At 42.0% G+C, this 25,652-nt stretch overlaps 1 protein-coding gene across 1 annotated transcript; it reads right to left on the bottom strand.

Annotated features, from left to right (window-relative positions):
* Positions 1-4,393: 4,393 nt before the first annotated feature.
* Positions 4,394-6,598, bottom strand: TMSB4X (thymosin beta 4 X-linked). Its single transcript, XM_083361320.1, has 3 exons — positions 6,451-6,598; positions 5,131-5,240; positions 4,394-4,847 (listed from the first exon to the last, which is right to left on the bottom strand). The coding sequence occupies exons 2-3, from the start codon at positions 5,228-5,230 to the stop codon at positions 4,813-4,815; spliced, it is 135 nt and encodes a 44-aa protein (XP_083217446.1). The 5' UTR covers positions 5,231-5,240; positions 6,451-6,598; the 3' UTR covers positions 4,394-4,812.
* Positions 6,599-25,652: the final 19,054 nt, after the last annotated feature.

Genomic DNA, 25,652 nt, shown 5'->3' on the forward strand with positions numbered 1-25,652 from the left:
CATTGCCCAGAATTTTTGTTTTTGCTTTTCAACTTCCCTATTTGCTTTGATAATCTTTCTTGCTGGAACTTTATTACCATCAATACATTGACTTCCCTCTAGAGCAGGGGTGTCAAACATATCATGACTTTTTTCCATTGCCAGCAATGGGGTGGGCACGGTTTCGCCATGACACACCCAGCCCACGGGCCGGCAGTTTGACACCTCTGCTCTAGAGTCTAGAACAACACCTAGTATAAAAATAAAGGCTCTAGAAATCTTGGTTTCTATTTTTGCAATATATCAGTATATTTCTGCATTCTATATCTGTGCTATCTTTTATATTTATGTAGTCATTAAAACTAATTTTTTGAATTATCGTGCCCTTTATGCCTTTTCAAAATGATTTGCCTGGCACACTTCATATCAATTAAATAAGAGAGACAAGATGTCTTCATTGCTATTAAGCTCTACTCTGTTACTAAGGAAGTGAACAGTTTCCAAGGAAATCACATTATAGCACAACATTCAGATTTGCACAGAAGTATAATGATTACAAAGCCAAAATGTATATGCAATAATAGGAAATACATTTGAATGGGTTTAGTCTGAAAAAATGAACCTTGTTTGAAACTACATCAATAAATACTTTGAATAAGAGGGAATGCTAACTATACATAGAAAACAACTTGTGTTTTCAATATTTAGAAGTCACAACTAAACCTTTCATAACATCAGAAAATTGAGAATTATTTTTTGACTAGAGACATATAATATGGTTTATAAGAAATTCCAGTGTTGACAATCATGTGAGAAAAAATCTACAATCTGCTTTCTTATAGTCACCCAAGAATCTGTTGCTTCTAGTATCTTGTATCTAAAGCAGTGCTCTTGAATATACTGTAGTAAGTACCCATTATTAAAGGCAATAGCACAGAGCACTGTCGATACATACACATATTCAAACACATTGGAAAACATGTCCAAAATGTTTCCAAGGCAGAAATGATGAAAAGTGCTCTGCTAAAAGTGGACCAATGACTATGTTGAAATGATAACCTTACAAGTTTATCACTTCTTTGTAATTCTTCTCCTGACAAAGAAAGGACTTGAAATCACTCACAAGTGCTTCATACAGTTGCATCTCACAAGATGACAACATAAGTTTAGAACTCGGGGGCATAACACAAAAGCCATCTTGTTCCAACCATGGTTTGCACCTTCGAAAATATACTGGGTTTGCATACTTGCTTTTCCAATCACTTCAGAAATTGCTTGTTAACTGCATTTCAGTTATCAAGAACCTTTGGATTGACAAGTCTGAAAATATCAGGTGATCCTTAGCAAAAGAAGTTTTAAATACAAATTTAACAACTTAAAAAACTTTTTTTTGGTGTAGAATGAACAGCCAAAGGCTGATTGTAACTTTGATTTTGGAAAGTTGCAAGTGGATTAAGAGCACAGATGTATTTGAAATAGATTTTTGGAATTAATTAATAAGAATCCTTCCCTTGGGAAATGCTTTTGAGTTCTTTAAAAAAACATGACAGGATGGGACTTTGAAGAATGGACACTAGATGGAACTAGACAGAATTTAAAATTACAATTAAAGAATAATATTTAAAGTTAACTTACTAATAATGGATCAAAAATATTTTAACAAACCAAGAGACTGATCTGAATAATTTTCCTATACTGGATTTACAAAAAAGATTTGTTAAAGATTTGAAGAATTTTATGGGAAGGGATAAAGAAAAAATAACTGTTAATTGAGATATTATTTTAAGGGACTAAAGATCAAGATTGTTAAAAGCAAAAGGAAGGAATGTAACATTGGTTTATTTGATCAAGATTAACATAGCTATTTCTGCTAACCCTTAATGGACTTTTGCTGATCAGGACTGTATGTATTAGTTTTGTATCATTGCAATTGTAATTTTTAATAAAATTACTGTTTAAAAAAGCAGGGCACATGTCCAGAACAGCTATTCTGTTTCAAAAAGACAATCATAAATCACAGTACTAAAGTTAGTAAATGCGGATCAAGCCCCAAATCACTTAAAACAATGTTTGCTTGTGTTTGATTATTTCAACATCAACTGAAGTTCAGAGTAATTGCAACATGATTTTAAGCAACTTGGATAGCTAAAAAGAAAGCTTGTCTGGAAGGCAGTTAAAATATTCTGTCTGCACACAAAAACATTTGTTGGTGATATATGTGAAGCTTACTAAACTAGTTCTTCTAAGCCCATGGTACAAGTAACAAGTTACAACATGGTTTGTCTGTTATGGGTATATGTGATTTCTGAATGATAAAATAGAAATCAAGTTTTGAAATACCCTTCATTTGCTTGTTCCATTTTCAGGATATGCTAAGGACTATTATAGTACTTATTTGTACATTGGGCTTGGATACAAGGCACCATGTTTTACTTTGGGAGAATACTAATACATAGACTTGAGTTTCTTCAGAAGGCTGAGAGAAAGTAGTGAGACAGACATGTTTTATACACAAGAGTGAAAATACAAGTGCATATGAATCAAATTCATAAGTTCAAAGTCATACAATTTCATATCTTGTAAGACAGTAAACTGCGTTGACTAGCAATAATAGAGACGTAGTCCCAAGCATCTAAGAGATCCAATTAGAGAAAACTGTCTTAAATGCTGTGGTTGGGTGTGCTAAGGCATGATGTACTTGGATTTTAGTATAGCGAGCACTGTAATTTGTAACTATTGCTTATGGCTCACCATATTATGTGAATCCAACTGCTGTAGTTTATTCAATATGAAGTGATTGAAAGGAACCATGCCTTTAATGTTTGAAGCCAGTTAGTGTCAGCTTACTAAACAAAGCAGAACAAAACTGAACAGAACAATCTTGTATTTGGTCAACTATAGCCAAGTACCATAAAGGCAATCCCCAGGCAAATAGTCATCAGAGCCTAAGAGAAAAAATGCTTGGCTGCTACTGTCTAAAAGATATGGTCTTCTATTGTAATTCAAGCCACTGAAGTGTCCATTTCTCACACATCGGTGAATTTTTATTTTTGAGTCATGCTCTACTACATCCTGTGCTTTCTGATTAAGATCACTACTCGGCAGGTGGCTCTTCTCTCTTAGCCTCAGCAAAATGATTTCCTGTGCAGACCACAGGTAGAACAAAAGCAAATGCAATCCATGGTGCAGCTAGTTTTGTCAATGCCCCATTACATTTTTTTTTAAAAATTAACTTTTTTAAAAAAATATTTTAAAAAATTAAGCAAATTCTTACCCTTTGAGTTCCATTCTGGTTCTTGAAATACTAGTTCTGTTGCCTGGACCCAGATAGCATGCCGGCAATGCATAAATGTTTACCCAGAAAACAGCTCCACTGATTCAAACAGGATTAATTGCCCAGTAGTCTTGAACTGCTCACCTTCCATGTGCCAAGTTGCTTTCAAAATTCATTTCTCACACATGCACAATAGGATTTTATATGTGAAATATGTAAACCTGCAGTTGGTCTTCACGTTCTCTTCATGGTTTAGGTTTCAAATGATTTTTGAAAGAATTAAATATGGTACAAGTGTACTACAGTGTAAGAAACAATAAGGAATTTGAAGCTTATTTAAGTTGAATTTTCCAGATATCCCTACTGGCTACACTGGATATAGCTGACAGTAGTCTTGACATCAAAAAGATCACTGCTTCTCACAGGCACACATGGATTAAATTGCTGTATGGAACGAATTTTAAGAAGTAAAATTATAATTCATAATCTACATCAAACCATAAAGATCAGGTAAATGGGGAAACAGCTTAACAGAAGTATCAAGCAAAACCAACAGCTTCAATATAATCTTGGTAGATTTATGAGCAATGCCATTTAACTCAATGTCACTTTGAAAATGGAATGTCATTATTGATACCTTACTGCAAACAGTGAACATAGCCTTATTTGAATACTAAAAAATATAAATTATGCTTTCCTTCATCCTGTACACATTCAACAGAACTTTTAGCTGATCTTAAGGGCCACACACAATACCCATCTTTGGGTCCAATAACCCCTTATCAGTGGAGGAAAATCCTTAAAAATGTAACCAAGTACATCAAGGAAAATGCTAGAATCTCATTGCTCTTAACCTGTGCTAAACTTATATTTTAATAAATGCAACATACAAATGAGCTGTAGTAATAAAACAAAGAGTTAGATTAGATTTGGACTTTGGAACTTCAGATCCACCAGTTTTTCTAGGGAATAGAGCATTTTTTTTCAAAAAAAAAAAAAAACCAAAAACCTTGGCCCTAATCTCTGATGTAAGAATGCCAGGATTCTTCCATGACAGCATTTAATTCCACATTAGCACAGGCAGTTAGGCTTCTTCGTTAGGTAAAATTATCCAAAAGAACAGATAGCATAGCAAAGTAATCCAGATTTTAAAACATTTTATTTGCATATTAAAAAAATTGTGCATTCCAATAATTAAAATTTGAACAAAAAATGGCACTCAATTAAAATGCATTTTACAGCTTGCAGGACCTTGGTACAGCTTTGTGTATATTCGTGTTATTCTATTACTGTAGTCCCTCTTAGAATCTTCAAGAAACATGCAAGCTTTTGTGCCACCAGACCAGAAGCTGCACAGGCAGATGGAAAGGATGGCGCCTTCATTCAGCGTCAGTAGTTCACCGTTGTTTTTTTGGGGGGAGGGGGTGAAAGGGGCAGTACAGTCATTTTAAATTTATCCAACTCTTTGCATCTTACAAAGTTAAAACAGCTAAAAGAAGTAAAATAAGAAGGCAATGCTTGTGGAATGTACAGTGCATAATCTGGAAGGGCCCATTTCATTACGATTCGCCCGCTTGTTTCTCCTGTTCAATTGCTACAAAATGAAAAGAAAGGATGGGTGGGGAAGAAAAAGAAAAAAATTAAATGGCAATTACATAATAAGTATTCAAAATGCAAATTTTAAAATGCCAAGTGTGTTAGAATTTGCACTTTACTGCACAAGTTGTATTTAATTTTATACAGAAATATTTATGTACAGACATACTTTAATGAAATTCTCAGTAACATTAATAAGTTGGTAACAAAAAGCATATGTATAAAGATGGGTTGACTTCTTTGTCTGTGGCCCACGCCCTCTTTTCTAAGATTTCACCTACTTTCTTTTGAAGGCAGTGGGTTTTTCTCTTGCGTTTCTGTCTTCTTCAACTTAGACTTGTCAAATTTCTCAATTTCAGCCATATCTGGTTTGTCAGACATTGTTATTGATCTGTGCACAAAAGGACAAAAAAGAGAAAGAAAAGATGTTATACTGTACCCTTCCTTCTCTCCTTCAGAAGAGTTCCTGTATTTCCCACCAGCCCTCTCAGCATTGCTTTAACAGTGAATAGCCCTTATTTTTAAACCCTATTTTATACCCTTAACCATGTATTCAGAACGAGATTCATCTGATGTGCATAGGGAAAAAGAAAATCTAAGCGACTGCTGCATGCCCACATAGCAGAACTTCTGACGAAGCAGTTGGAGGAGGAAGTAATGCATTAGATTTTTTTAAAAAAAATGTGTTAGAAATAAAAAATAATCTTTCTCCCGTTAGGTAACTAAACCTCATCGCTGAGGGAGGGCGTGGCCGGATAGCAATCTCTTTCTTAAGTGAGCCTGGACATGTGCAGTGCTTAGAGAAAAATCAAATTCCTTACGTGTCCAATTACATTTGGCCAATAAAGAATTTTATTTTATTCTATTTTAAATGAAAGAAAGGCGAATTTCTTGCGAGAACGCCCAAGCGGGCTCGATGCGAGTAAAGGAGCCCAGACGGAGCTTCCGGGCAACGCTAGGCACATCCTCCATCTTGGGCGTCTGGCTCCCCAGTTCAGTCGGCGGGCGCCTTGCCTGCTTCACAAAGAGAAGCCCCAACCACCGCCCTTTTTCTCGCTGCCGCACTTTCTCCAGCTCAGCGCCCTCGGCTCCTCAAGACTGCCTGCAGGATTTAGACAAAGACCAGCCCTTTCCACCAAGCAACGGTCGGCTGGCCAGCAACGCGCATACACTGCCATCGTCCAATTAACCGATCACACCCAAAGCCCAAGCACTCTGCCTTCCTCCCGAAGGTTCTCCATGCCTGCGATCGCCCAGGGCATTGCCCGGCGCGTGCATTTCTTCCCCACCCACCCCCATATTTCCCTCCCCGAGCAAATCCCGGAGGAACAGCAACGAGGATCTGCTTCAGAATGTCATCCGAGCAGAAACCTCTTCCCGCCACGGTCTCCCCCATTTCTAGCGCCATAAACCCCGAGCTGTTCCACGATGGAGACGTCGTGGAACAACCGCTCCGCGAACCCGTTCGACAAAGCAGCGATCCGTCCCCTCTGAAATCAGAGCTAGCCCGGACCCCACCCCAATAATTTTGACCCGACAAAAGCTGCAAAACGTAAACATGCAAGAGCACCCGCGAGAGAACTTAAACTTGCACTCCTCACCAGTGAGAACGTCCCAACAGAAGCAGCCCAAAACCTTTCCACAGCCGCTCTGAACTGTAATATAAAAAGAACGTCTCACTGCGTGCCCAGTTATAGCTCCGCTTTTATGCAAATTGTAGTGATGTCACCCCGAATCTGCTTAACTGTTTCACCGCCGCTGCAAAGTTCGATTTCCCCTTAAAAAAAATCATTAAGACAATGTTCAGGCATGAAACGGAAAACCCCTCCCTCCATTTAACCCGGTCCTGGCCTCGCTATAGAATGAGCGATTTACCCAGGTTTTGGTTCTTCCGAAGCGAGAAATGTTACAGGGGCTCGATTTCCAAAATAGCGCAATTTCTAGCTAAAGAAGGGATGCCGAACTTTCGCTACACGCAGCTTTTATCCCCGGGCTGAAAAATGATTTCGCCATCGGGCTGCAAGATCAATACTGTAATGCGTGTGGGCGGCCTAGCTTGGTGCCAGAGGCTGAAATTGCGGCGCCGTTTTATTTCCTCACATTATCCTGCATTCCTTTTGCCAGAAATGTGCGGTGAAGGGAGGGTTGTCCCCGGTAACTTCGGAATTTAGCCGGATTGCTGGGGACTCCGAAAGCGCCAACAATGGCTGCTGACGGAGGAGCGCGTAATAGGCAACGCCTAAATTCAATCCTTCATAGAATAACCAGCGATGGCTATTTCATAAAGTGGTTAGCGAATTCTAAACCTCGGAGAGTGTTTTTTTTATTTATGTACACCAAATATTGGAAGTGAAAAAGCAAACGTACCCCTTCTCCTTCTCCCGGCTCCCTTTACCGTAAGAGATCCTCCTTGAGGACAAAGAATTCAGGATTATGAACTAATTGAGAGTGCAAGTATGGCGCGAAGCAACCAGATGAAACGCTTATTAATTCTCAACAAGCGTTTCTTTAACATTTGCAGGAAGTTGTGCGTCAGAATACACTCCTACGAGAAACAGCTTGTATCATTATAAGGGGCGTAATCGCTGATTTCTCTGTTGCTGTTTCCACAAGGGATTCTGTTGCTCAAATGATCGCATATCCTGATATTTGGGGGATCCGTCCATGTTATTGAGCAATACTTTCTGCTTAATCAGATCATGCGGATTTCTTCTTTATAGCGTCCCCTTCATCCTCATTTCTCTCAGAGCAAGAAGGGGGATTCTGGCTGGCCTCCTGTTTTTATAATTTCTTTTGCAGCCCCCATAAATCTAACGCGACCTGCTTTTTTCGAGATTCAGCAGACAATAGCTTTAGTGATGGGAGCTTCTCATTCGCGACCCTCTTTCCCCCTTTGTTAAAAACCCTGCATTCTTGCATGCTTCTGTCTGAAGGAGCTCACTTTAAGAGTATATTGCAGAAAGAGAGAAGGAAGAATTTTGAAAGAGGCATTGCTTAGGTGAGCAAGGGCTAGAAATATTTGAGGTTTACTCAAGAATTCCAAGGTGACACATCTGAGAATTCATTTCTTTGTTATGAGAGTCATAAAGTCTGGAGAATATTGAGACAGACTTTAGAAAAATAAGGAGGAGAAAGATAGGAAGAAAATACAATAAAAACATGCTTAGCTTGGTTGGATTGTTAATCAGAAAGAAAAAACCAACATACACAATATAAAAATGTTTTATATGAATTTTCTTTGAGCATCTTTCTCTTCTCCCAAATTATTTGTTTTGATTTGTTAGTAAGCATTCATGAAAACTTGCTGACTGATTATCAATGCCTTTTTCTTGGATCAGCAGGGATTTTTTAAAAACAGATTTACCAAATCCTAATTTATGGCAACAAAAACAAGCTAACCATAGAAGTGCCTTCTGCAGATTTTTGGCATGTCAATCAAACTTGTTCCTCACCTAACAAACTACAGCATCTCCTGTTCTGCTAGACAAATCAAGTGTGGCTACATGAACTCATTCATTGTAATTATGTGGGTGAGTGAGGGTGGGGGACGTCATGTTACAAGATTCCTATAGGTAATTACCATAGGAACATACATATGTGGAATGGCTGTCTCGGAGAACATAAGATAGTCAGTTGTAACTGATAGGCATGAAGAAACATCTGGATTCCTCATGTGATCAGGTAGGCCTAGAAAAGATTCCTACTTGAAATCAAGAAGAAATGCAGCCATATAGTACTAGGATGGGAACTTACAATTAGATGGATCTAGTTGGTCTAAGGCAGCTTTTTTATGCTATTCAGAATAGAAATACCCTGCAAGATCCTGAATGATTGCCATTTCCTATTAATTTTCAAGAATTATCAATCTTTAATTGTTCAAAGACATCATTGACAGAACATATGATTATCTGCATATGGAGCAATACTGTATGCTATAATAGTGAGGTTGTGTTGAAATGATTTATCCAGACTTCAGTTGACCAAGTTTGCATAATACACAGCCAACTTCATATGTTTCAGGACCAGTGGCTCTTTTCAATTCATCTGTGTCAAAGAATATTTGCCCCATATCCATCTCCAGCCTGATGAGCTTTGAAATAATCCCAGTTTAAGCACTTTATATCTATGCAAATGTATATAATAATTTAGTTCATGTAAATTAAGCTTATAATTCATGATGAGGGAAAAAAGAACACTTTCCTGATACTAACATTTTACAGGAGATGCTGTTTTGAAAGGACACACCCAACTATTACTACCTTAATGGAAACAGATATATTCCAGAATTAGCCAGATCAGGTCTATCAACCAAAAAATGAGAAAAAAACTATATTCTACTGTTAAATTTTATAATCTTGTATAACTTTAGATATGTTTCTGGAGATACTAATCATATACCATAAACAAGCTCAAGAAAATAGACACAACCTAAAGTTCAAGAATTTGTGTACTCAAATAGCTGGTTGTGCAGTAAAACAGTTTGGCAATTATCCTGCTTGAATTTGCAGAAGATGGAGTGTCTGAATACTGTACTCTCAGGGGAGAATAAACCTCTCTGGACCAAAAATGCTATATCCATTTGCAGTGGAAATGGGCAATTCACCCATTTAGTTTGAAGTGGCATAGTTTAAGAAAATTTTACAAAATGATCTGTGGATGAAAGTGAAGGTTCATTCTCCAAGCTTATGGGTTGATTTCTGAACGTTTCATTTCCAGGCTAGGTAACATCTTCAGCAGAGTTTAGGGGATGTCAGTGTCAGTGTTCTTCTGTTTATAAGGGCTTTGTGAGATCAGTAGGTCTTGTGATGGTGAGGTCATGTCAAGTGAGGGTCTCATCAGGTCAGGGTCTTGTGATGAGTCAGGTGTGGGTGTGTCAAGTGAGGGTCTTGTGATGGGTCTTGTGATGGAGAGGTTACATCAGGTGAGGGTCCCTGGGAGATGAACTGCAGGTGGGAGGGTGGCTTGCATGGGTTGGTTGAGGGTCGGTGCTGTCTTTGATTGACTTTGCAGTTGATTTGGATTCTGAAGGGTTTGTAGGCTGGTTGTAGGTCGATGTGTCTGTTGATGGAATTGCTTGTGGAGTGCCAGGCTTCGATGAACTCACAAGCGTGGCAGGTGAGAGCATGGCTGATGATTGTTGCTCCAATCGAACTGGTGCTGCTTGGTGTCAGTGTGGGTAGAGATTAAAGATTTGGGATTGTAATGTTTGGGATTGTGACTGCCAGCTGGTGTTCATGGATCCTGTTTTTTAATTGATGTAATGTTTGTCCCATGTAGAATTGGTTGCAATTGTTACAGTTGATTTTATAAATTATATTGTTTTCTTTCATCCTTCTGTATCTTGTCTTTGGTTCTGGATAATTCCTGGTTGAATGCAGCTGTGGGTTTGTGGGCTATTGCTATACCCAGAGGTTGGAGAATACTGGCTGTCATTTCTCACACCCCTTTTGTGTATAGTAGGTTTAGTTTTTGTGATGTGGTTGGCTGTGTGGTGTGTTGTGGTTTGGGTGCTGTGTGTTGGAATATGAAGTTTTCCAGATAGCCGTTACAGAGAAAGACATCAAGCAGTCATTTCTCTTCTGCTTTTCTTAGTGCTGTGGTGCTGCTGTGTGTCCTAGCCCTTCTGAAGAGGGCTGTTCTGTACCAGCCTGCTACCGGCCCTGCAGAAAAGGCAGGGACAACCCCTTTACAAACGGCAAGAGGCTGGAATTAAGCATGCCAAATTTATTAACATAAAACAGAGCAAAACAAGACACCAACCATGAAACAGGAGCTATGAAACAGGAACTATTCAAGCGGTTGCCTTCAGCAAACCAGCCCTCCCACGCATTCCCCTTTTATACAGTTCAGGGTGTGGCTTCTCTCTGCCTCCTTCCGAGGTGCCCCATTGCCTTCCTCTGTTTACTCCTGATTGACTGCCTCCTGCGTCGGGCATCCTTGAACAGGGCCAGCTGTGGGTCATCTTCATCCACGCTGTCAGGCTCACACACCTGGGTCTCCGTCGTGACCAGGTGGGAGGGGCCTGGCTGAGGGCTCTCATCAGCAAGCTCTCCAACCCACTCAGCAAGCTCTTCAACACCCCCCTCCTCCTCTGAGTCGTCCGACCCAACTGCCGAACCCACAGGCTGACCCTGAATCACAACAAGGACCTGGACACAGCTTATTATGTGTGTGGTGGGGTGATTGCTTGCAAAGCTGAGGATCTGGTCTATGTGCATGGGTTTGCAGTAGATGCAGGTTTCCAGTTCTCTATTGTCTAGTCTCTTTACGTCGATGTTGAAGAATGGGAGTTTGTTTCCTCTTTGCATGTGATTTGATCCCAGGGAATATGTTACGGAGAATGAATCTTCATTCTCATGATCTGTGGTTTCTGGAAAGCAATTGTTTGATTACACTGCCCAAAATGATTACACTGCCCAAAAGGGAACTATAGTCTAGTACCGTGGTGGCGAACCTATGGCATGTGTGCCACAAGCAGCATGCAGAGCCATTTCTATGAGCACGTGTGCAGCTGCTGCTGCCAGCAGCTCATGCAGGTCCATTAGGCCACCACTGACCAGAGCGGCAGCCCCGCCCAGCACAAAGTAGGCGAAGCAACTGGCTAGCAAGCCCCGCATAGAGGTGCACGCACATGCCCAGCAGGCAAAAGGCCACCCTGAGCGGAGAAAGCCAAATCCCCATTGGCGTCATGGCTGACCAGGCCCAGCAGAGATGAGGGGGAGGCACACAATCCTGTTGTCCCCACCTCTTTTACTCATCTGTCCCCCTTTCACTGCCTGCTCATTTCTCACTGTCGCTCTTCCCCCTTTCTCTCCCCTGGTACGCTCGGGCTCTTTCACTGAGTGACTGCCTCACAGAGCAGGGACTTCTCCTTCCGCATCACTCCCTGCACGAAGTTCTTTATGACACAGTAGGTTAATAGGATTCCTCCATTAGGAGTCGCGCTTGCGCTTTTGACTGTTATTCGGTTTGGGGTGCGCGGAGAAGCGTTGTGGTTTTTCATTGGTTGGGAAGCGCATTATAAGCCGCGTGCCTGGGAACAGGCGGCCCAAGACAGCACAAGGCGCTTCGGCCATGGACAAATAATTAGAGGAAAAAGAGGAAGAGGGAAAGCGGGCAGAAGGATATTCTCTCCTAGGAAGAGCAAAACAAGAACTCGAGAATTTACTGCAAGATTGTGGAAATACGGTAACAGGAGCTGTGGCTAGTTGGAGCGAAAGAGACGGCAGCTCACGAGTACAGCTGCGTGGATTTTGCTCCTCCTTTGTGATTTGCACGAAATAACCCCTTGCCTCACTTAAGAAAGAAAAGGATGCAGTAGATCTTTCCTGTGTATTACTGCTGCTTTTGTAATATATGCACAATCAGAACACTATTTTTCTTCTGGTTCAGTTCTGCGCCTTGGATGTGCAGGAAATACACCCCTTGTATAAATAAATATGGGCGAATTAAGGATCATAGTGCACGTTTTTCTGCGTTAGTTTGAAAAACCAAAGTGCTGATTGGATCTCAAAATGCATAATTATATATTAGATGAATTTATAAACTGTTTAATCTAATATCTAATTATTCACATATGTATTTAGGTAATCAAATCGCCAAACCTGGGTCTGCCAGATTTCTTAAATCAAATTACTATACCAAAATTTAGAAAAGTTCAAATGTTTGCATCCTGCAATTCTTTATAAACTGCCAGTTTGGAAAGGTGATTCCAGAAAGTTCCATACAAAGAACAACATTGTCATTGCAAACTAAGAGCTATCCAAGTTTTTATTACTATGAACTGTACACAAATGTATTACACCTTGGTTACCTCAAATTTCAGAGGCATATACTCTTACAGTATCACCAAATTCTCTGTAATAGCTGGTATGACTTGTCAGGACCTTGCTAGGAACCATTAAATTTTATTATATGTAATTTTTCTTTATTTTTATATGCTTTATTTTACTTCTAACCCTGTTTTATCTCATGATTATTTTACCAATAGATCAGAACATTTGTAGCTCAGGATTGAACTGGTGCTCTCTGAGCTTTGTTGTTTTCTTGCAGACACTATGTTTGATCTTACAAGATGGGCAGAAAGTAGAAATAAGCAATCTTTCTAATAGCCAGCCCTTAGAGGACTTTGTAGCTAGGAGATAGCCAGCATCTTGAATTGTACCTGGAAATCTACTGGTCCACAGAAAAAAAATCACAGAGGAAAGGTGTCATGTGGCTATACCATGGCAAACCCTTCAACAGCCTATGCAGCGAACTTGTGGACCAGCTCTATTTTCAAGTGATCTTCAAGGGCAGCACCATGTAAAACACATTGCTATACAGGTAATCCTCGATTGACAACAGTTTGTTTAGTGATTTTTCAAAATTATAATGGCAATGACTGGTCATTGCACTGTTGCAGCCTACCCAGGATTCACGTAACAACAGCAATTTGCTTAACAACAATAGCAAACAATTGTAAAATCAAGTGTGACTCACTTAACAACTATTGTAGATGGTTTACTTAGCAGCAAAAATCCTGGTCCCAGTTGTGTTCATAAGTTGAGAACATAAGTGTGAGGTGGAGTTTGAGGTGACTAAGGCAAGAGTTAAATAAATGGGAGGGGGATCGAAGGGATGTTCATCAAATCTGCAAATAACATAAACCGGTCTCTCTCTCTCTCTCTCTCTCTCTCTCTCTCTCTCTCTCTCTCTCTCTCTCTCTCTGTGTGTGTGTGTGTGTGTGTTTCTAATACCTCAGAAGACAGGCTTATGGTTCAAAATGATCTTGATAGATTTGAACATTGAGCCATATCCACCAAAATCAGTTAAGTGGCAAGAAATGGAGGTTTCAGTGGTTCTTTTTAAAGTGTACCTAATTTGATTGACTCAAACTCAAAAGATTCCTCAAAAGCACTGGACCCTAGAAAATTTGAATATTATTTTATCTCCCTATAGGTGTTAACCGGTCCTTAGAAACTGTTTGAAGTTACAGCAGACATTCCTGGAGATACTTACAACCTGGTTCTGATGGCCAGTGCCCCCCCACTCCACAGTCACTTGACTGCATGTCAGCTGCAGCAACCCTAACCCCACCGCTGTCAAAGGAAAAAAGTGGGGTCTCTGTCCGCTCCTGCCTTGCCCGTATCAGCCAGGCTCTCCATGGCATGTTGCAGCTGATCAGAAGTGCCACCAAAAACAGCGGAGTCTGTGTGCGCGTCTGCTATGTGTTCACCCATCAGTCATGCTCTACATGCCTCGGATCAGCTGCAGTGCACTGTGGAGAGCAAGGCTGATGTGGGCTAGGCAGGCTCGCAAAGAGACTCTGCTTTTTTCAGCGGGGCTTCAATGCCTGGCCGGCTCGGCCAATTTCCCTCTTTCTTCTCCCCATTCCTCCTCCTTTGACAGTGGTGGGGTTTGGGAGATGAACAATCCCTATTTGTGGCGTGGCCGCCAACCAATCACCGCACCCTCCTCTCAGGAGAGCAACACCAGCAGGAAATGCCGCAGCAGGAAAAGCAGAAGGCAGCACCGCCCACCAGACATGCCTGGTGGCACAGTAACTGCACTTCTCCTCAGCTCCAGGAAGCTTGTGCAATGGAAACCTGACAGTGAGGGTTGCAGGGCACTTGCTGAGGGAGCTGCTACTGGTAACAGAGCTGGGGAAATGGGCTGGGTGGGGGGAGCTGCCAATGCCACTGCCCTGCGGCTTGGCAGATTCCCCCCCAAGCAGCCATGATTCCCCCTCCACAGCCAGCCACCATCCCCTGACCTACTCCTTGCCTGGCCAGCTGGCTGGCACAAAACCTCACCACTCTTATCTTCAGCAGCGGCAACCTAATGGACCTGAGCAAGTTGCTGGCATCGACACCCCAAGGCATGGGTGAGAGGGGGAGTGGGAGGCAGGCAGTGCATCGGCTTGGGTACCTCGGCTCTGTCCAACTTGAAAGTGGAGGCGCAGCAGCAGGATTGCTTTCAAACAATAAGAACCAGGTGCATTGCTTGCTCGTGTATGCCTGCCTTATTGAGAGTAATCTCGCTGCTGCACCTCTGCTTTTTTCAACTCGGATGGAGCCAAGGAGCTGTTGGGGGCCACTTGAGTGAGGAGGATGAGCTTTGTTGCTGCTGCTGGGCCACACCTGGGCTACACCCTGCTGCTGCCTCCCAAACTACACTTTCGCCACTAGGTGTGAGCAGCAGTGGGACACTCCATCCAGGGGGGAAAGCAGCGGTGGCCTAACTCCCACTCTGCCCCCTGCCTCTCCTCGCCTTACCCTGCAGGATGATCCTGCCCACCGCCCCACCCACCAGAGACCCCCTGGATCTCCCAAACCTTGCCTGGCTCCCACAGGTGTCCCTCCCCATGAGCAACATCAAGGTGGCCACGCCCACCCCAGCAATGCCCACCCAGTCTGCCGTGACCACTGCAGTCATGACCACCCAGTGGACCACACCCACCCAGCACCCTGTGATAAATAAGTTGGTTTTGGGTTGCAGTATGGGAACTCGGTCTCTAAAAGGTTCACCATCATCGGTCTAGTGCATTTTGAGTGTGTTAGGCTCAAAATACTGTTGTAGATATTTGTGTTACACCCAGAACAATCTGTGCATTCCAAAAATGACTCAAAAGTCCATTGAAGAATAAAGGTCTTATGTGCCTTTTAAAACATCAGAAGGATAGGACTTTGTCTATTTCTAAGAGCAGCTGCTTTACAATTAAGGTGGTTACTGCAGAAAAGGACTGGCTTCTGATTGAATCTTTTAATTCCGCTTGAGAAGGAACCTTCAGGATCAGGGCTTTTCAACCTTTTCACAGATTGTACCACTTTTAGGACATGACAATATTAGAGTACCATCAATGCTTAGCAAGGTGTCAAAAACATGATGACTAAAAAAAAGGGGGGGGGGAATTGGGCTTTACTGGTTAGATTCATTTATTATTGTTATAGAAATGGCTAGTTTATAATATTATGGAAAAGTAAAAAATTGAGGTTCAATGTTAATGCTTCCTTCCTGCTGCAAAAATGGAATTCAGAAGTCAATGCCTTTTCTTTTTCCCTTCTCCCCCTCGCTTTTCCCTTTTTCTCTCACCCTTCACTCGTAACCCCCCTCACCCTTTGCTAGAAAAAGCCTCTCGCTTGCTCTCATTCATTCAGATGTTGCTCTTAAAAGCTTCTCTCTCACTCTCACTCACACACTGCTCACAAAAGCTTCTCTCCTGCTCCTTCACTCACACATTGGTCGCGAAAGCTTCTCTCTCATTCACTCACATGTTGCTCACAAAAGCTTCTCTCTCACTCTCATTCACTCACACATTGCTCACAAAATCTTCTCTCTCACTCCCTCACTCACACATTGATCACAAAAGCTTATTGCCCCCTCACACATTGCTCACAAAAGCTCTCGCTCCCTCACACATTGGTCGCAAAAGCTTCTCTCTCACTCTCATTCACTCACACGTTGCTTGCAAAAGCTTCTCTCACTCCCTCATTCACTCACACGTTGCTCGCAAAAGCTCTCTCACTCTCATTCACTTACAGATTTGTGCCTCTGCCAAGCAGTGGCAGGGGAAAACCCCTCTCCAATGGCACCCTGGAGAGAAATCTCCATGGATTTCATAGTAGAACTCCCAGAAAGTTCAGGAAATATGATTATATGGGCTATAACTGATGCAATTTGTCACATGCCAAAAAATTTCTCAGCACGTGCACTAGCCAAGCTTTTTGTGCAACTTGTCTACCAGCTGCACAGAGCCCAACAACCAATAATCTTCGATAGGGGGATGCAATTCACTTCCATGTTCCAGCAAGCATTCCTTAAACCTTCTGGGGACTGATCAAAATCTTAGCTCCAGTCACCATCCCCAAACTAGTGGGGATATGAATGCATGAACACTGTATTGGAACAATATTACAGGTACTACATTAATTATCAACAGGACAACTGGACAGACCTTTTACCATTTGCAGAGGTAGGATACAATAACTCAATAAACAGTAGTACAGAGTTCACCCCTTTCAAGGTAGCTACGGGACAAGATTTCACTCCCATGCCTGAGCTACCTTTGAATGATCTCCTGGTGCCTTCTTTAAAAGAATGAGTTTCCCAATTACAGAATACTTGGCCAGTTGTAAGGAAGTTCCTTGCAGATGCTAGGGAAGCATAAAAGAAGCAAGCTGACCAAAAGGGCATTGAACCAAAAACTTTTAATGTCAGTGACCACATTTACCTATCCACCCAATACCTGCAATCTCTGCAACCATGAAAGAAGTTAGGACCCAAATATGTAGATCCCTTCCCCATCAAACACATTATTAACTCAGTAACAGTGGAACTAGATTTGCCCAAATCCCTTTGATGTATTTACCCACTGTTCCACTGCAGTTTGTTAAAGACAGAGATTACCTCCCTGCTTAGATCTGAATTGCCACCACCACCTGAGCCTTTAGAGATAGAAGGGGAACAACACTTAGAGGTTAAGGACATTTTGGATTCACATAGACATTGAGGAAAGGTTCAATATTTAGTTGCGTGAAAAGATTTTCCTGAATTCCAAAATGAATGGGTTGATCAACATCGCATTAAACCCGCTAGGCTCCTTTTTCATAATCAATATCCTGATAACCTAAGTAAGCGATTAACCTTACCCTATTTTCACCTTCTTTATTGTGTTTTGTTTTGCAGGACTAATGTCGCTGCTTGGGGGCAGCATGCCAGGTCCACCATTTGTATTTAATTGTCCTGCCATTGTGTGGAGGAGGAGGGGGGAAAGCATGTTTGGGATGTGTTTGCATCTGCTATTTGCCTGGGAATTAGGGAAGGGGACTCTCTTCAGAGATGAGATGAATAGAACAGAACAAAACATAATAGAATAAAGCTGGGAGGGACCTTGGAGATCTTCTAGTCCAGCCCCCTGCTCAAGAAGGAGAACATATACCATCTCAGACAAGTGACTGTCCAGACTCTTCTTAAAAACCTCTATTGATGGAGAGCCCATGATTTGTGAACGCAAGTTGTTCCACTGGTTAATTGTCCTCACTGTTAGGAACTTTCTCCTTCATTCCAGGTTACTTCTCTCCTTGATTAGTTTCCATCCATTGTTCCTTGTTCTGTCCTCTGATGCTTTGGAGAATAATTTGACCCCCTCTTTTTTGTGGCAGCCCCTCAAATACTGGAATACTGCTATAATGTCACCCCTATTTCTTCTTTTCTTTAGACTAGCCAAACCCAAGTCCTGCAGCTGTTCTTCATATGTTTTAGTCTCCAGGCTTTGATCATCTTAGTTACTCTTCTCTGAACTTTTTCCAAGCTCTCAATATCTTTTTTGTAGTATGGTGACCAAAATTGGTTGCAGTATTCCAGGTGTTGTCTCACTAGGGTTTTATAAAACGGTATAAATACATTGTGTGAGCTTGATTCTATGCCTCTGCTTATATAACCCAGGATTGTATTATCTTTTTTGGGGGCTGCTGCACATTGCTGGCTCATAGTCAAGTGATCGTCCACTGGGACTCCAAGGTCCCTCTCACAGTTACTGTTTTTGAGCCAGGTCTCACCTAATCTTTACTTGTATCTTTGGTTTTTCCTGCCTAAAACTTTGCTTTTCTCCACATGAAAGTTCATTTTGTTGGATAGACCCCATTTTTCAAGTTTGTCAAAATATTTTGGGATCCTGAGTTTGTCTTCTGGGGTGTTGGCTATTCCTACCAGTTTAGTGTCATCTGCAGATTTGATGAGTTTCCTTCTATTCCCTCATCTAAGTAATTAATGAAGATATTGAAGAGTACTGGGCCTAAGACACAGCCTTGTGGTACCCCACTGCTTACTTCTCTCCATGTGGATGTACCATTGAGGAATACTCATTTAGTACAGTTTGTCAACCAGCTACAAATCCATCGGTGGTGTTGTGGTCTATTCCAACTATTTGTAGTTTACCAAGCAGTAGATTGTGGTCTACTTTGTCAAATGCCTTACTGAAATCTGTGCACAGCATTTCGCTGGTCTACTAATTTAGTCACTTTATCAAAGAATGAAATAAGATTGGTTTGGCATGATCTGTTTTTGACAAACCCATGCTGGCTACCATTTGTTTGCTTTTAGTTGTTCACAGATCTGTTTTTTTATTATATTTTCCAAGATCTTCCCAGGTGTTGATGTTAGACTGATTGGTCTGTAGTTTCCTGGCTCTGTTTTTTTTCCCTTTCTTGAAGATGGAAACCACATCACCCCTTTTCCAATCCTCAGGTACTTCCCCGGTGCTCCAGGATTTTTGAAAGATATGGTGCAATTGTTCTGAGATAATATCTGCCAACTCCTTCAGATCTCTGGGATGTAATCTGGCTTCCAATTTGCGATCGCAGCGCTGGCAGATGAGTGGGGCAATCGCTCTCTCCACCATCCAATTTTTCTCCTGCTGGGGGACCCTGAAAAGGATCAAAAGTCGCCCTGGAGGGGTGATGAGCATGAAGAGGACCCCCAACTGATTGCAGAAAGGCAGCAGCCCTTCTGTTTGATCCAGGGCAGCTCTTTGGACCGACGGGAAAAAGATCGGCCATTAATATGGCCGATCACTAAGCCGCTACCAGCTGAAGCCAAAATTACCACCAAGCACAATGAAAGCACTGCAGAGGAATTGGGTGAGACCTTATCTTCTTTGTATCCCAAGTACTTTCCTGTAAAAGCTTTTTGAAATTCCGTTTCCCCCTTTAAAATGGCAGCATTTGACTACCTTGGGGAAATAAAGCCCTGAAAAGAACAACTAAAAAGACAACTAAAAATAACTAAAAGAACAACAAAACATTTGGACTTGCACTTTCTTGATATTTGGGGTCCTAAAAAGTTCCTATTTCTATGGGGATCTATTACCTTATCTACTTGTTAAAAGTTGAAAAAGAATTTAAACTGGATAAAAGCCTAATTTGAATTTGGAAAAAGACTCTAAATGTTATCAGGGACATCTTGTGGTGAAGCTGGTACAGCAAGTGAATACCTTTGACTGAGAGACCTGCTTACAGCCTAGACTCGTCCTTGGTACTATCTAAAAGAGATAAGCTGAAACAACTGGGGGTGTGTGTGAAACTAACTTTTGGAACAGTGGAGGTGAACACTTACTGACTCTTACTAAAAAAATAGCCTCCACCAAAGGACTCTCTGTAACCATCCTAGAAATGGAGGAATATCACCAACAAATTTCGGCTAATTATAAACTTATACTTGAAAAAAATTCTTGAAGCTACTGAGATAATGAAATCCAGACTGAAAGACAAAGGTGCCAGCTTAAACCTACAAAATGAAGCCCTGACTCCAACTGAAGAACTTACAATCCAAAAAGCAACAGAAGAGGAAGAAATTAATATCAAGACAGAGGATTTTAAACAACAAGTACAATCTACTGAGAACCTTGACAGCCAAACCCTGCCTGCAACTAAAGAACTTACAACCCAAAAAGCAACAGAAGTGGAAGAAAGCAATACTAAGACGGAGGGTGCTAAAGATAAACAAGTACAGCATATTGAAAACCTAGACAACCAAACAATAATCACAACATTGGACATGACTTTTTACTTAAACCAGATGAAACCTGAGGAAGAAGAAGACCAGACTGAATTTAAGATATATATACTAAACCAAACATGGAGATTTGAACTAGGGCAACAATTTAATGATTATAAATAGGCCAGTTCCTTTGGAAAATTGGTAACTAGATGGCCTTCTTTGATTCAGGTAACATATACAGCAGACATGTCAAACACAAGGCCCGGGGGCCAGATCCGGCCCACAAAGTGGTTTCATGTGGCCCACGAAGCCATCCTGGAAACAGTGAGGGAACGGCCCCCGCTGCCTTGGCCCTGGCCCAGAGACCCTCCTTCTGCCAGAGACCCTCAGATCTGTCTGTTGTGATTCAGGGTCAGCCTGTGGGTTCGGCAGTTGGGTCGGACGACTCAGAGGAGGAGGGGGGTGTTGAAGAGCTTGCTGAGGGGGTTGAAGATCTTGCTGATGAGAGCCCTCAGCCAGGCCCCTCCCACCTGGTCAAGCTGTGTGAGCCTGACAGCGTGGATGAAGATGACCCACAGCTGGCCCTGTTCAAGGACGCCCGACGCAGGAGGCAGTCAATCAGGAGTAAACAGAGGAAGGCAATGGGGCACCTCGGAAGGAGGCAGAGAAGCCACGCCCTTAACTGTATAAAAGGGGAATGTGTGGGAGGGCTGGTTTGCTGAAGGCAACCGCTTGATTAGTTCCTGTTTCATAGCTCCTGTTTCATGGTTGGTGTCTTGTTTGCTCTGTTTTATGTTAATAAATTTGGCAGGCTTAATTCCAGCCTCTTGCCGTTTGTAAAGGGGTTGTCCCTGCCTTTTCTGCAGGGCCGGTAGCAGGCTGGTACAGAACACTGTCCCATTCCTGCCCAGGCCCCCATAGGCACCCTTGATGCGAACGATGTAGAGTTGGCCATGCCCACCCAGTAGGCCATATGCACTCTAGCCACGCCCACCCAGTAGGCCACGCCTACCCTGGCCATACCCACCCAGCCCCGAGGGCAACTGAAATGCTGATGCGGCCCTCAATGAAATTGAGTTTGACACCCCTGATATACAGGAATGAAGGGAGATCCATCTGAGGATTTAAAGGCACTGGTATGGAAGAAAGAAAGCCAGAGTTAGATTTTAAAAATGGGATTTTTTGATTTATGATAGAAGAGCCTAAAGTCTCACTTAATGGGCTAAAGGGAGATTTTAAAAGGTACTAATTGGCTTACTATTTAGGATTTAGACTTATAAGGGATATGAAAATTTAACTATTAGAACATAGTTTCAAATTATAATATGGAAGATGGACTGAGACAATAAAGGATATTTTATTAGTAAGTGGTGAGGTACTAGGATGAGAAATAGAAAGTGTTTATGAAATAAAATAAGAAAGTATTTAAGTAAGTAATATGTGTATTTTAGATATGACAATTGTTATGTAGTGAAATAAAGGAAATTTGGGTTACCAGAAATCTAAATACTATGGATATTAAAGGTTAAATTAGAATACTGTAATTGAAAATTAGGTAAAACCTAAAAACAGGACATGGATATGTAGAAGTAAAAATATATTGATAACTGTTTTAACTAAATGTGCTATAACTAGAAATGTACTAGCTTAAATAAGATATAGTAAATATTAAGGGAAATAGAGAAGAAATTTTTGATGATGCAACCTGAGATATGTACAAAAGATTTTGTTATTGAACTATCAATTACCAAATCATCATGCTGCTTTCTAAATATTTAAATGGAAAACTGGAAAACCAATAAAATTTGTTTTTTTAAAAAAAGAACTCTGGGATGTAATCTGTCGGGTCCTGGTGATTTATATTCATCCAGGTCAGATAGGTGTTCTCTTACTATTTTCTTGTTTATTTTAATTTTCGTTTCTAGTTTATCTTTTGCAGTAGTTTTTTGGGTATCTTAGGCTATAATTTCTTTAATATGAAGAATGAGTTAAACAGCTCTGCTTTCTCCCTGTTGCCTGTTACTTCCTTGCTATCTTCTCTCTTTAGTGGACCTACAGTTTCCTTGACTTTTTTCTTCTTATTAATATGTTGAAAGAACCTTTTTTATTAATACGCGAAGTATTAGTACCGCTTTATAAAACCTTCATAAGACCACACCTGGAATACTGCAGCCAATTATGATTACCATATCACAAAAAAGATGTTGAAAGTTTGGAAAAAATTCAGAGAACAACAACTAAGATGATCAAAGGTCTGGAGACTAAAAGATACGAAGAACAGCTGCAGGACTTGACTGGCTAGTCTAAAGAAAAGAAGAAATAGGGGACACATGATAGTAGTATTCCAGTATCTGAGAGGCTGCTACAAGGAAGAGGGAGTCATGTTGTTCACCAGATCACCAGAGGGAAGGATCAGTGGCGTAGCGTGGGTTGTCAGCACCCGGGGCAAGGCAAGTAATTTGCGCCCCCTAACCCGTGGATTTTAGCACTCGAGTCTCTTCCACTAGCTCAGGAATTCTGGGAGTTGAAGTCCATGAGTCATAAAAGAGCCAAGTTTGCCTACCCCTGAGTTAGGTTCAAGGCAAAAAAGGGTCTCTGGAGAAGAGGGAAAATGCTAGTTTAAAACTGAAACAAGGCAACTTTAAGGTGCCTCAGCTGTGATTTAGGATGAGACAAAGAGAGGACATGGCGTTGAAAATGGTTAATGGGGCATGTTTGTTCCACTCTTAGTGGACGTCAGGATAAACCCCACGAGAGAATGACCTTACAACAGATGTGAATAGGCTTGGACTACGTTTGTAGATTGAGTGCATACATCACATGGAGCGATGATGGGCTTCATCAAGATTTATGATCCCACAATTGGCTAGTTTTCTCCATCTTGTCCTAAACCCTGGATACCAACCACGGTTTATGGCTTAGCATGTGGTGTGGGGTGACCCAACATGTTAGGCAACAAACAATGACTTCCAACTTACAATGCCTCAGCTTCCCAAGGTTATTCCAAAGCCGGAAAAGCCAACCAACCCACCCTGCAGCTTTGCCTGCTTAGGCTGAACCCCAGGAGTTCATACTTGCTGTGGCGCCTGACCTATTTTCTGCCGTTGCTTTCTATGCTCCGCCCACTCGCTCGCTCCTCCGACCCTCGGTGAAGCAGAATCGTCCCCCTCCAGCGAGCTTAATGGGATTTGTTTCCTGAGCCCTGGCATCTGGGTTACTTAATAAATCAGGATTCACTTAACCACGTCTGAACGTGTTACGGGGATGTTTACAAACCCACCCACCCCATTTTTTCCAACTGGAATATAAATTCCCCGGGTGGTGAAGTGCGCGTGGGGTCTCTGCAGGAATAATAATAATAATAATAATTAAACAAAAATTCACCCCTTCCCTTAACAAAGGTTTATTCTCGAACGACTAATTCCTGTTTCACTTTTCGACGCTGCTATCCTACGCCTCTTCTTATGAGAAAGAAGCTCCGATTGAACTCCGTGGGGGTCCTCTTCGGGAGACCGAGCACAGCACGTTTTCGCCGCGCCATCTCGAGGCGCGCTCTTCGCTCCTCTTTGACCTAAAAGCCACTATTATCTCTGCTTTCTGTGGCTGCCTGGCTGTTTTCAAAGCCGAAGAGCCCGCCAGCCAAAATTAGAGACTCTCCGAGAGGGAAGAATTCACTGCTGCAAAATATGAAAGGACCTGCGCCCGCCCTTCCTCCCCACCCCTTCCTCCTCCTCCTCCTCCTCCTCCATAATGGAAACCCTTTGCTGAGGGGGGGGTGAGAGAGAGAGTGGGTTTGTTGGTTTGGTTGTCGTCCGTCTTTAATTAGATAATCAAAAGACAAAAGGGGCTTCCGGACGGGGCGAGCCAGGGCAGGGGGGGGGGAAGAAGAGAAAGCGCTCTTCTGCTCTGTAAGCGTGGCGGTCAGAGTTTACAGCAGCCCCCACGCCCCCCCCACTCCTTCCCCCCAGCCGAAGCTTGCTCGCTGTCTGAGTTGCAGAAAACTCCGGCATTGGGCGCCCCCCCAGATGTTGCGCCCGGTGCGGCCGGCCCCCCCTGCACCCCCCACGCTACGCCACTGGGAAGGATGACAAACAATTGTTGGAAACTGATCAAAGAGAGAAGCAACCTGGAATTAAGGAGAAACTTCCTGACAATGAGGACAATCAACCAGTGGAACAGCTTGCCTCCAGAAATCGTGTGCGCTCCTTCACTGGAGATTTTTAAGAAGAGACTAGAATCACCTGCCTGAGATAATATAGGTTCTCCTGCTTGAGCAGGGGGCTGGACTAGAAGACCTCCAAGATCCCTTCCAGGTCTATTCTATTCTATTCTATTACCCCTGATTTCTGTTGCAAGTCTTTATTCATTGCCTTCCTGACTTCATCTTTGCATGTTCTGTCTGCTGATAATCAGCCTTAGTTACATTTCCCTCTTTCCATTTTTTGTACTTGTCCTTTTTGTTTTTCAGTTTGTCAGAGAGATTTTTGTGCAACCATGCTGGTTTCTTCTTGACTTTCTTGTTTTTCTTTTTCAGGGATATTGTGCTGGACAGGGCTTTTATGATAGTATTTTTCAGAGTTTCCCACACTTCTTGAGTTGTTTTCCCCTTTAGGATTTTCATCCATGGGATCTTTCCTAGGTACTCTCTGAGTTTGTTAAAATCAGCTCTTTTGAAGTTTAAGACACTAGTTGACTTATTTTCTATTGCTTGTGTTTTCATTATATTGAATTCCAGTGTGACGTAGTCACTTTACCCCAAGGTTCCGGCAACTTCAACTCCCTTGATCACTTCTTCTATATTAGTAAGAATTAGGACCAGTATAGCTTTACTTCTAGTTCCCTCCTCCACCTTTTGGATGACAAAGTTGTCAGATAGGTTGGTTAGGAATCTGTTTTATCTCCTCCTCACTGCAGAGTTTGTCTCCCAGCTGAAATCTGGGTAGTTGAAGTCTCCCATTACTACTGTGGAATGCTTTCTACATACATTTGTTAACTGGTTGGTAAAGAGTTCATCTATTTCTTCTGATTGGTTGGGTGACCTGTAATATATACTTATGGCAATGTCACTTTTTCCCTTTTATATTGACCCATATACATTCTGGAGGACTTTTATCTTTGATTATGTGCATTTCTGTAGACATGTAGTATTTTCTTACATATAGTGCAACTCCCCCTCCCCTTTTTGTAGTTCTGTTTCTTTTGAACAATTTGTATCCATCTATTCATCCATTCCAGTCATGGGTTTCATCCCACCAGGTTGCTGTAATGCCAACTATGTCATACATACCCTCATGTACAATTGCTTCTAGTTCACCCTGTTTGTTCC

The sequence above is a fragment of the Vipera ursinii genome (genome assembly GCF_947247035.1).
Source record: "Vipera ursinii genome assembly, chromosome: 4".
Classification (NCBI taxonomy): Eukaryota; Metazoa; Chordata; class Lepidosauria; order Squamata; family Viperidae; genus Vipera; species Vipera ursinii.

What these genes read in the sequence shown, in the direction of transcription:
- TMSB4X (XM_083361320.1), bottom strand. Translation starts at nt 5,230, where the DNA reads ATGTCTGACAAACCAGATATGGCTGAAATTGAGAAATTTGACAAGTCT. An exon ending in CCCACTGCCTTCAAAAGAAA is followed by an intron (nt 4,848 to 5,130) that starts GTAGGTGAAATC and finishes TTCATTTTGTAG; the next exon opens with CAATTGAACAGGAGAAACAA.